Genomic DNA, 12,700 nt, shown 5'->3' with positions numbered 1-12,700 from the left:
TGGGCCTTTTTTATTTATTCATTTTATTCTGACTTTCCTGATGAGAAGTGGGAAAATGCCAGGTTAATGGAAGTTGGACTCTTTATTTCAAGGCCTGATTAATTTAACCCCTGAGGTTGCATATAAGGATGGTGGTATCTATGTGTGTGTGTATGTAGAAACACACACACACACACACACACACACACACACAATCCTGGAACAATCTTTCCTAGGCAATAATAAAATATTCAAATATACATCAGTCTACTAGACTATGCTTTTGGCTTCTCCCGGGCAAAATGTCATCAGCTTTTGACTGAAAATCTGGAACGTAGATGCATTTGTGGGCTAAACTATAGGCTTAGGACTAAGGCACATTTAGGAAGCCCAGCATAATATTTTAAAGAGATTCAGAGACGGAAATACAGATGGGTATTGTAAAACAAAAGAAAGAGAGAGGGAGGGAGGGGGGGAGGAAGGAAGGAAGGAAGGAAGGAAGGAAGATGAAGGAAAGAGCAAGAAGGAAAGAAAGAGAAAGGAAGGAAGGAAGGAAGGAAGGAAGGAAGGAAGGAAGGAAGGAAGGAAGGAAGGAAGGAAGGCTGGAGAAGAAGGAAGAAGCAATAAGTAGTTAGGGAAAGAGAGAGACAGAGAAAGAAAGAAAAAGAAAGAAAGAAAGAAAGAAAGAAAGAAAGAAAGAAAGAAAGAAAGAAAGAAAGAAAGAAAGAAAGAAAGAAAACTGAGCATATGGAAATAAAGCGTTCAAATAAATGCCAGAACCGGCTGAAGAAAGACTGAAGTGTTAAATCGGTGCTGCTTAAGAATTCAGCAGTGGGAAACCGATAGTAAATCCAGAGTGACAGAATTCCGAGGGAAAAGCAAAAAGGACCTTGACACCTGGCCTGGGACACAAGAACTACAGCGTTTCAAACCCATTTTGCTTAACGCCACCTTGACAGCTACCGAAATTACAGAATTTAGTCAAAATAGCCCTTAAAAATAAATCAAAAAAAGGTCCTTCCTCTCTACTAACTCATTACAGGAAAATAAAGTGAGCCAGCTGATGGTTGTGTGTATCTGTGTGTGTATAAGAAAGCCCAATTACAAATCTACTTGTGTTAGTGCCTTAAAAAAAAAAAAAAAAGGACTACTTTGTGATTTTCCACTAGACCTCTTTGGCAGGGTTTAGCATTACAGTGTGTGTTTTTAAAATGTGCGGAATAAAATGTGTGTTTAGATCTTTGTGTGTATGGGGACATTTTGCCGATAACTACAGTGGCTGGAAATGATCAAGCAGCTAGCAGTGTACTGGCAGAAGAGAATATCCCTAGCTCGGGATGAAATTGTGGGCTGCTCTCTGAGCTTGGTGGTTTTCTTGCAGACATTTAATTACCCATCCAAGTAACAGCATCAGTTCTGGAAGGGAGTGGGATTTGCAGAAAGGAGGAGGAGGAGGAGGAGGAGGAGGAGGAGGACGACTGTGGGGTGCTTGGTGGTCTCTGAGCTTGGTGGTTTTCTTGCAGATGTTTCATTACCCAACTAGGGAACTGTTAATAACTGATAATGTTACCTAATTAGGTAATGAAACATCTGCATGGCACGCTAGCTTTATAACCAAGAGTATTAGGAATCATCGTCTTCACTCACAGCCATGTATTGATCAAATAAAGAGGTATTTTGGACATTTATCAGTTTATTCCAACAGAGGGAATCACAGAGATCCAAGTTTGACTTTTAAGATTCGTAGAGCCCTAGCTAGGAAATCAACCAATAAATTATACCATGCTATTTATTAGGAGGAAGAAGCTAGCAGCAGCAGTAGTAAGATACAGTCTAAAAGGAATGCAATGAACAATTCTTCAATCCAATTGCAACGGAAAAGATGGCCCCGTTCACCATTTAAAAGAGTTTGATTGGGGCCTTTTAATTGTTCAGCTCAATTAATTGATCTGCTCAACCTTCTTCCTAATAGAATGGATACTTTATTTGAAAAGCAGAAGAGGCCAGAGCAGAGATTTGGTTTCATTTACAAAGGAAGCACAATCCAGCCTCGCAATTAATCGGGGGGGGGGGGGATTTCATCTCTGCATCTTGATGTCTCCTAAGCAAGGATATCGCTCCGGTTTCTGTAATCAACCCATTTCTCCTAGATAGAGAAGGAGAAATACTACTACGATGTCTTGTCAGGATACAAAGCAGTCGGTAGATTGCTTGCTAAGGATCTCGATGGAAGCTGTGAAATGAGGTTTTATCTGCCACGTGTAGTCCATAAATTTCCAAACAGCCTTTCATTGAATTTCCTTTTTATTCCTGCGATGGTGGGACTCTTCCTTGAGTATTCCTTTTGTGTCAGTCTTTGGAATGAACCCAGTCGGTCTAACTGCTGGGATTTGTAGAACATTAGAATAGCACAGTGGGAAGGGACCTTGGAGGTCTTCTAGTCCAACCCCCTGCTCAAGCAGGACACCTTATACCATTCCAGACAAATGGCTGTCCAGTCTCTTCTTGAAAGCCTTCTGCGTAGTATTATGTGTGTCAAGTCTGTGTCTACTCTTAGTGACCTCCCACAAGCAGATATGTGTCTACTCTTAGTGACCCCAGAAGTAGACCTCTTAGTGACCCCATGGATAGTCCTTTATCTACCCTTAGTGACCCCACAGGGAGACTGCGCCTACTCTTCCTGACCCCATAGGGTAGACCTCCCAAGTGTTGTGTTCTTAGCATAGTCCTTCAAGTCTTCCCGTAATGCTATAACCCATCACTCTGTAACCTACATTGCTATTGATCACTCTCCTCTCATTCCCAGGGTTATGGGCTTCTCCCGAGAGCCGGGTCTGTGCATAACACATCCAAAACATGAGCCTGATCATTTTTATCTCGGCTTGGATTTCTTCCATGAACATTTTTGTTTGTGTATTGTAAAGGAAGAGTTTGCCCACACAAGCACAGATTGCTGGGGAGAGATCGTTCTATAATTTTGCTTACCTTCACCCCGTTTTACGGCTGTGCCTCGCTTGCGGATTTTTGTTGCTCGCCTCTGCTTCATTCTCTCTCTTTTTTTTAAATTCTTTTGTTGTTATCGTTGGGTTTGTTTCTTCTCTCGATATTTTTTTCTCTCTCTTCTGTTGGAAGGAAGGAAGGTGGGCTAAAACCACATTCAGGTTTGTTTATCCCCCCTGGGTCCATCAGCCTTGACCCGGTTCATCCTTCACTGCCCGGCTGAAAGTTAATGGACCCAGATTGCATTCCCCAAATATCAGGGGGGGGGGACAGGAAAAGTAGCCAGCCTCAAACCTAGTTGATCTCTGGTGATCGTTTTCAATTTAATGACCATTTTTAGCCATTATCCCTGGCCGGAGCGGTGGTGATTTGGTGGACAGGTCTGGGGTGGGGTGGGGGGGGTTGAATTGGCTGTTTGATAAGAGCCCTGTTATCAGTGGGGGATACTTTCTCATTTACATTTAGATGAGTATTGATTATTTATTTACTCAAGAGAAAGGAGAGTCGTTCCCAATCTTATCTTTCTCGTCTCTCGGCTTGTCAGCAGAAAGAGAGATAGAGCTCCTGACATCAGCTTGCAGATAACCGCACTTTGGTAGCGGAGATAAAAGTTGAAATTGGGGCTTTTTCTCGCCTTGACTGAAAAGGATGAGTTTTAAAAATTAGAACTGATGGGTCGGGCTTTTCAAAAGGCCATCTGAAGGCTTTGCAATTTAGCTGGCAGGCAAAGATGGCTTCTTAGAATAATGTCCTCTTCTCGCACAAAACGAGAGAGAGAGAGAGAGAGAGAGAGAGAGAGAGAGAGAGAGAGACAGAGACAGAGACAGAGACAGAGAGAGAGATAGACAAACACACACATCTTCCTTCCTGTCTTGCTTTTGTTGAGGGACTTGCTTGTTTTGGCTCCCAACGGGAAGAGCATTTCATTCTTATTATTGGGGAGATGTTTCACAAGATGCTATTCACCATCCTGGGTCCCGTTTGATGCTTTAAAATAATAAATAATAATAATCTGTGTGCTTGGTGCTCTCTGAACTTGGTGCTCTCTGAACTTGGTGGTTTTCTTGCAGACATTTCATTATGTGACCTAGTTTGGGTCATGAAATGTCTGCAAGAAAACCACTGAGGACTCCTCATTTCAACCCTGAGCTACATCTTTCTTAACAAAGATTCTCACATTAGATTTTTCGTCTGCTAGAATCTAGCAGCCTTCCTTGCTGGTTGGTCCTCCAGCAAGCTTGGAAAGATTTCAGAAGTGGCGTGCAGGACGGATTGTAAAACATTTCTGGCTGAATTTGGGGCAGATAAGAATCCTAAGTTGATGGAAGCAGGTTTCTGGAACTAACTCAGCACTTGGCAGATTCCCAGCCACGGGAGACGAGAGGGGAGAAGGGCTCCATTCTCCATAGGATCATCTTACGCCGAGCTGCTCCGCTCTTAAGCTGGGTCTGACAGCACGCCCGCACGCAGGGTTTCCATTTCAGCCAGTGAAGGGATTGTTTAAACAAATAATAATCCTGGAGAAAAAAGATCGTTTTTTTCTTCCTTGCTAGACGGAACGGGCTGTTGCTGGCACTCCTCTTCTCTGCCTGGGTTTTTCAATTTTTGAAATTTAATGGGCCAGTGTTACCATCTTATGAGTCATGCGACGTGTGAGACTTCCACTTCTATTTCTACTTATCTGTCTGGCTTTATTTTAAATACATGCAAAAGGCTGTGCTGATTTTGAGTAACGGGAGAATTGTTATGAAATGCCTCACTCCCAGTAGGGTGTACTGGCTTCCTGTTCTTCTCCATGTTCTTCCTTTCTCCTCCATCCCGCAGCCTCACTTAGTGGATCCCCTCCATAAATGGTAACAGGTGGTCCTCGAGTTACGAGCATAATGTAGCCTGTCCATCAGGGTTTTAACCATCATCATGCTGCTTGGTCAGTAGGAGAAGCTGAAGAAGTTCAAGGAAGGACTAGATGCCCTCCAAGGTCCCTTCCCACTTTATTATTATAATTATTATTATAAGTAAATAATAGGAAGCATTTTGTGGCATTCAGAGCCTCGTTGCTTTTGAAGTGGGCTCCATAACCCATCCTTTCCCCCCGGGACACCACTCCCATCACCCTCAGCTTTCAGGTGACTGGTCCACCACCACCTCTCCTGATTGATGTTCTAGCTTGGGGCTGCCCGCCATGATGTTTTTTCTCTCCAGTTCTGGAGAGGTGATAGCATCTTCCACTCCTTGAAGGACTGTCACAGGGATGGAGCTGTGGGTGCTCCATCGCTGGAGGTTTCCAAGAAAAGATTGGACAGCTATGGGATGGTGGAGGGTCTCCTATCTTGGCTGGGAGTTAGACTAGAAGACCTCCAAGGTCCCAGCCCAAGGATTCTTGGACGAGAAGCGAAACATCTTCAAGCAAAAAACCCCCAAAAGTCCAGTTGCTTCTTGAAAAAAAGCACGTTTGGGACAACCCTGACCTGGATGACAGGAGAATTTCCGTGGACAGTCATTATAAAAGGTGGCTATCGTCTCTTTTTCAGGACCTCGATACCGGCTGGAGAAACAGAGCGAGCCCAACGTTCCCATCGACTTAGACTGTACGCTGGAGAGTCAGAGCACGCTGGAATTTTGCCTCGTCCGCGAGAACAGTAAGTTGGCTCTCTTCTTCACCCTTTCTCTCCCTTCCCTCCCGCCCTCCTTCCTTCCTTACAGCCGTCTACAAAACAGTTTTAAGCTCACGTAAGTTATGTCCCCTGGCTTCCCAGCCCAGGAGTTGGAAGGCAATCTGGATGATCTTTTTTCCTCCCTCCTCCCTCAAGTCAGCTGCCTTCTCTGCCAAAAGAGAGAGAAAGAGGGAGAGAGGGAGAGAGAGAGAGAGAGAAAGAGAGAGAAGCAGGGAAGTGCAAGGTTCATCATGAACCTTCAAAGGACTTCAAAACTCTCCTTCTTAAAAAAAAATAAACATGGACATTGGCAATCTGGATTCACTCCGGTTTGGGGCCCAAATACTGCTCCATTTTCAGCCTTCAACACCCTGAACCCCTAGGAATAGCAATACAGACTTATATACCGCTCCACAGTGCTTTACAGCCCTCTCTAACAGAGTCAGCCTGTTGCCTCCCAGCAATCTGGGTCCTCATTTTACTGACCTCGGAAGGATGAGAAGCTGTGTCAACCTTGACCCGGTCAGGATCGAACTCCCGGCAGTGGGCAGAGTTTAGCCTACAGTGCCACATTCTCACCCCTGCGCCACCAGGGCTCAATAAATGCTCTTAAACTCCCGAATCCACGGATCGGTACTTTAGTGATCCAAATGGCAAGCCTGTAGTTATTCCTGGCTACCCTCTTTAGGATTGCTACCTTTTGAGACTGTCAATTAAGGCATATCTGAAGGGGGTGGGTTAAAGTCCTGGACAGCTGGTATTCCGCTTTTCGGAGGCCCTGGAGAGATCTCCAAATGCCAGGAGATATTCCCGTCTAATTTTAGCCGCTGTAATTAAAATTAGCCATTTCTTCAAATAAAGGAGTTGCAGCGTTAAGGATTTTTTTTTTTTCCAGAAGAGCACGCATGTGTGCGCACACACACGTACACACACACACACACACACACACACACACACACACACACACATAATATTCTCTTTAAGGAGCTGAACAGATGCTGGAAAAATGAATGCCAAAAGGCTCCGTTTTGAGATCTTGTGTGTTTACATTTCAAGGGATTAAATGGGGGGGGGAGAAAAATCATTTTATTATCATTATTATTAGCACAGCAAGATGTCTTTCTTTTTTTTTTTTCACCCGCTCCCTTTCTGCGGTTGGGAAGAGGAACACAATCACTTCCCATATTTGGGAATGTTCAGTAGGATCTGTGTTGCGGTGGGTTTTTTGTTTTTTTTTCTTCCCCCTTTCCCCTCCTCTCCTCCCACCTCTCTGTCTCCACTCAAGAGAAGCCCCCTGCACTATTCATGGTTAATTTCCTTTTATACTTCCCATCCAGCTTCTGGAAAGTTCCTGGTTCTCCTTTCGTCGTTAAACCGTAATTAGTATTCAGGGGAAATTGGTCTTAATATATTAAAATTGGTTAAGTGCCTTTAGTCCTGAACCAAAGGCAATATCTTATTGGAAAATGTAATTGGGGATGCTGTGTATGTAATTAATTGAATTACAATTAAGAATTTTCATTAAGCAATATACCACTACATTAAAGCAATAAGCGGATGGGATGGGGGATTCAGGAGGTGGGTGTAGAGAAAACACAACTAACCTTTATTGTTGTTTTCTTGGGGGGGGGGGAAGGAATGATGAGCTCATTCTTCCAAGGCTGGAGGAGTCTAAGTGTTATTTCAGGTCTGGAGGTTTCTTTTAAGTAACATTTCAGCAGTCGCACAAGCTGTAGTAGCTAGGTGTTCTTCCGCCACCTTCTTAGCATCCTCCAGATAAGCCAAAACGTACGAAGAACGGTTGCAGGAATTGGGCATGTCCAGTCTAGTGAAAAGAAGGACCAGGGGAGACATGATAGCAGTCTTCCAATATCTGAGGGGCTGCCCCAAAGAAGATGGGGGTTCAATCTCTTCTCCAAAGCACCTGAAGGCAAGACAAGAAACGATGGAAACTCATCAAGGAGAGAAGCAACCTAGAACTAAGGAGGAATTTCCTGACAGTGAGAACGATTAATCAGTGGAACAATTTGCCTCCAGAAGTTGTGGGTGAAGAAGAAGAGAGTGGACACCCATTTGTCTGAAGTGGTCTAGGGTCTTCTTGCTTGAGCAGGGAGTTGGACTAGAGGACCTCCAAGGTCCCTTCCAACTCTTGTTATTCTGTTATGTGTGAAGACCACAGGACTCATCAGCAGCAGTTGGTCTAGGGACACACTCATTTGAAGAAACCTTCGGTAGCAAATAAGGAACGGTGTCCTGCAAATCCCTTGACGTTGCCCCAAAGCATAGGTAAAATAATGAAAATAAAAATAACCCAAATCTTCCTCCATTTCCTAGTCTTACTTTGGGATCTTGCAAGATCTCGGGAGATGTTCCAACCCCGCTTCCATTTTGTTCCCACAACTGAAGCGACTTGGGCTGCTCTTAACCAAGCCAACTTGGGCAGCTTCTCAACGGGTGGACTTCATTGCCCAGAATCCCCCAGCTATCGCGACCTTGGTGGAGGATCCTGGGAGTTAAAATCCATCCATCTGGAAGTCCAGATAGGAACTTCTGGGCGTCCACCAACAAGTCAGACATCCCCGTGTTTCGCCGAGGTTTCGAATCCAAGGGGGGTCTGTTTCCTAGCACAAGATTGGGATGACTCTGAAAGCTGTATAACATCTGAGGAATTCTACCTTTTCTTCATCACTTTCTAGTTTTCCCTAACACGTCTTTTAACTACACCCAAGAAGCTAATTAGTTTTTTTTTTAATAACCTACAATCGTGCAAACTCCAGAACCAGACAACTCAGCCCAGAATCTTTCTCCTAGAAGGAAAATCACTTGCGATTTGCAGAAACATTCTATCTTGTTGAAGGAGGAGGGGGTCTGCGATAATCCTAATAAAAAACATCACGTCTCCTGAACAAACTATAGGGCATATTATTACTTTATTGTCCTTGTGTTGTCATCGAGATGGCGTTACGGGATTTTTCTCCCCTCGGTGGATTGTTTTGCTATTTTTATAGGCAGCAGAATAACGTCAATGGCTTTTAAAAACAAAAACGATTTTCAAATATTTGAGAGCAACAAATCTGTACAGGTTTTTTTCCCAGCCTGCTTATCTAAGTTAGGTGATTGAAACTGAAAAAGGACAGAGAAAACAAGCATTGATTGGATGGGAAAGGACTCTCTGCTTAATTGTGGGTTCATGGAAGACGTTGTGAACTAAGCAACTCCTGCTTCTAAGCTTTAACGTTTATTTCATTTGGAGTTTACATTACCTCTGTGTTGATTTCCTAAGAGGGGACCTTGAGGCTCTTCATATTTACATTAAGGATTTATCTGAAAGGCCCTTAAAACATCTCGCCTTGTTACCGCTGAGAATTGTCCAGCTTAATCTTCCATGTTGTCCAAGAATCCAACCTCATTCTTCACTCTGAAAATTTCCCTCCTCGTTTACCCTTGAAAGTATTCCACTGAAAAGGAATCATTGGGTGTTTGCCCGTGGTGGTTTTCTCCTAGCCTCTTCTTTCACTCTTCCTGACAGGCAGAGCCCGGGGGGTGGAGTCAAGAAAGGAATCAGGCTAGAGTCTTTACGTTACCACAAACAGTCCAAGTTCAACCCCTCTTGAATTCCATCAACTCTTATCTAGTGCCAATTTAGTTGGCTAAATTCTTGGTGTATGAGCAATAAATCAGCTTAACTGAAATTCAACGTATGGTTCTGATTCTTCATGCTTGACACTTATATACTTTTTAAATCCACTTTCCTCCAGATGGGACATCCCCAAGTTTCTTCAGCCTGTCCTCCGAGGCCCTATCTTCAAGTACCTTCACTGCCCTCCTCTAAACATTGTCCAACTTGATCAATACCCAACTGGAAAGCTGGCACCCATCCATCTAGTCCCACTTTAGTTGTGGTGGGTGACTTGTTAAGCACCTTCAACCATCCCAGAAGCTTTAAAGCTTCAAGGTTGGACTGGACATCAGATGTCAAATGAAAGCTTTGATAAAGATGTCCTTTGGCTGAATCTCAAATACTTTGGCCACCAAATGAGAAGAGAGGATTCCTTGGACAAGATAAGACCCTGATGTTGGGAAAGATGGAAGGCAAACGGAGAAGGGGATAGCAGAGGATGAGGCGGTTAGATAGGGCCATCAGTGCAACGAGCATGGATTTGAGCAAAGTCCAGGAGATAGTGGAGGACAGAGGGACCTATAGTCCATGGGGTCATGAAGAGTCGGACGCAACTCAATGACTGGACAATAATCCCAAGACAGAAATAGTTATGACAAGACCAAAGCTATTCATATTTCTCTATAGGCCAAACCGGTTACAGCAGCCTTCGCCAACTCAACGGGAAGAGTTATCCAGTTATCCGGAGGGATTGAGGAAGTCAGACAAACCTGATTTATTTTACAGATTCGGAAGTCCTGTCGGATTTCACGCGGCGTAGCATTGGGGTGTGAAATTGTAATGACGGGGCCATCTGCCTGAATCTCCACGTACCAATTGAGCTTCGGTTTCTGCCTTCTGTCGGGAGCCATTTGTGGTTCTTCAGGGCCTATTTTATCCGTTCCTCTTCTTCCACCCCGTCCCATTTCTCCCAGCCGAAGACGGACTTGGATCGGAAGGCAGGGCCAAACAGCTGGAAGACAGCGACATTAAAGAGCCAAAATAGCTGCTGCCTGGGCCATTTCTACAAGCAGAAAATGAAATAAGCGTGGCACTAAAGATGCTTTTTTTTTTGTTGGTTTGTTTGAATCCGACCCTTAATACCTGAGGCCAGCCAGGGCAAATAAAATAAGTCATTGTCTGTTTAGGAATCCATCCTTCCATTAAGCAAAGCAAGACAGAAGCTGGAGGGAGAAAACAGGGTGCCTAGACAAAGATATTAGAGGGCAGAACAGGCGGGTGACAAGGTGGCTGTCTTAAATCCCCCAGCTAATCTGTTCCTTCCTCCATTTATGACGGCGGAAGCGGCCGACTTAACTAGACGAGTGATTTCTTTGTGTTCGGCACGTGGAGGCAATTTGCTAGGCTGCTGCCCGTAAACAAGGCCTACTTCAAGATCTGTTGAACAGATGGGGGGGGGGGTGCCCTGCTAGTCTTTTTCCCCCCAGGGGACAGCCATTTGGTGGAGACCAGCCTGTTCAGTAAGGCTGTGTTTTTTTTTTCCAGATGTGGCTAAGCTGGACTCTTGATCTCCTTCCCTGTTGATCAGACTGATAACGGAGTTGGAAGGGACCTTGGAGGTCTTCTAGTCTGACCCCCTGCTCAAGCAAGAGACCCTGTACCATTTCAGACAGGGGGCTGAGCCTGTTTTCCGGTGACATAAACTTTCCAAAGAATCAACCTACAGGAATTGGCAAGGCGCATTTCCAGTTGACTGCCACTCTCTGCTAAAGGCCATCTTGTCATGTCTATATGGTTTTTTTTTTTAATTATTTTCATTAATCTCTCGCGACTAAATATAGAGCTGGAAAACTGGCCGTCGTTTTGGCTACGGAGGCGACGTTAGCTGGCGCGTTCCACCAAATCTGTCACTCTCCGTGTCTTCGGCAAGAGGTTTAATCAATTTCCCCCACTGTATCCACGCCCCACTTTATCTAAAAGCATCTGTATTATCGTTTACAGCTAAGATGCTTTTATTAGTCTTTGGCATAGAAATGGCTCTGTGTGTGGGGGGGGAAAGATCCCTGCAGGAAATTTCAATTCGGCGTTAAGCTGATCTCATAGAATAAAAAAAAAAAAATCCTTTTTTAAAAATTCTAACTGGCTTTTTTTTTTTTTTGCTCCCATTAGAAGGGAGCCCTCCACTAACAACCATTCATTTAGTGCCGTTCATTTCCCTCTTCTGCTCAAGCCAAGTTCAGTTTCTTAGTTTATCTGGAGTATGTTAATTCTATGCATTAAAAGCGGAGAGCCGGTTTAATCTACTGGTTAAGGGGAGATTAGAAACGGGGAGACGGGGAGTTCCAGTTATGCCTTAGGCATGATAGCCAGCTGGGTGACTTTGGGCCGATCACCAGGAGACGGTGAGTTCTAGTCCCGCCTTAAGCATGAAAACCAGCTTCATCACAAGGCTTGGTGTGCAGATTCTTTATCATCAAGGGGTCCTTGATGTTCTCGGGACTTTGTTGTTTTCTTGCACACGTTTCATGACCCAACATCCTCCGTGTTAATGGCACTAAGTAGCACTGATGGTGTTACCTAGTTGGGTCATGAAATGTCTCCAAGAGAACCACCAAGCTCAGAGAGCACCCAGGACCCCACCGTCCTCCTCCTCCCCACAAGCCCCACTCCCTTCTAGCACTGATGATGTCCCCTAGTTGGGTCATGAAACGTCTGCAAGAAAACCACCTAGCTCAGAGATCACCAAGGACCCCACAGTTCAACCCTCAGCTCCAAAATGTTCTTTTGTAGCTTTTCTCTAAACTTGTCCAGACTTTTCTCCTCCAAGTGCGCCCAGAACTGCAGCCCAGTCCCCACAAGGCCTTCCGACCCCCACATTGCCTCCTATTGTCCCCCTTTTGCCTTCCCTTGTCTCAGTGGCCACCACACTTTCTCTCTTCCTTTGTCTCTCTTTTGGCGGAGGCTCAAGAGGGGAGGAGACCTCGGAGGAAGACCCCCAGATCGACATTGCGACCGTCCAAGACATGCTAAGCAGCCATCACTACAAGTCTTTCAAAGTCAGCATGATCCACAGGCTGCGGTTCACTACGGACGTTCAGTTAGGTAAATCCGCCTGCGTGTTCGGTGCCCTTTCCCCACGGCCTTTTACCTCTCCGGGTTGGTGCCCGGCCTCCTTCAACGACATAATCTGAGGACCGACAGCCTGTCGCCTCCTAGAGATTTGGGACTCGGCTGCCCTGATTGTCAGCCAACTGCCCGAAGGTGGCAATTACAGAAGTTAAGGAGACCAGGAGGCTGTGAGTTCTAGTCCCGCCTTGGGCACGACGCCCGCTGGGCCAGCCACTCTCTCTCAGCCCTAGGGAGGTAGCAATGTCCAACTACTTCTGGAAAACCTGGCCAAGAAAATTGCAGGGACTTGCCCAGGCAGTCTCCAAAAATCAGACCCGAT

At 45.1% G+C, this 12,700-nt stretch overlaps 1 protein-coding gene across 5 annotated transcripts in view; it reads left to right on the top strand.

Moving 5' to 3' along the window:
* Window positions 1–12,700, top strand: part of MAPKAP1 (MAPK associated protein 1) — a 76,435-nt gene that overhangs the window by 48,619 nt on the left and 15,116 nt on the right. Inside the window, exons 8-10 of one of the 5 annotated variants that reach the window (XR_005554235.1) lie at window positions 5,511–5,618; window positions 10,798–11,184; window positions 12,214–12,337. Coding sequence is in view for 4 of the 5 variants with exons in the window: in XM_039322907.1 (XP_039178841.1) it covers window positions 5,511–5,618; window positions 12,208–12,354 (255 nt within the window). In the remaining variant the exon portion in view is untranslated. The other 4 variants (XM_039322908.1, XM_039322907.1, XM_039322910.1 and 1 more) reach the window with 4 other exon arrangements.

This window comes from Crotalus tigris, unplaced genomic scaffold, assembly GCF_016545835.1.
Source record: "Crotalus tigris isolate CLP2741 ecotype Arizona unplaced genomic scaffold, ASM1654583v1 scf7180000024153.1733885, whole genome shotgun sequence".
In the NCBI taxonomy this organism is placed as follows: domain Eukaryota; kingdom Metazoa; phylum Chordata; class Lepidosauria; order Squamata; family Viperidae; genus Crotalus; species Crotalus tigris.
This window is presented reverse-complemented; position numbering and strand designations above follow the sequence as displayed.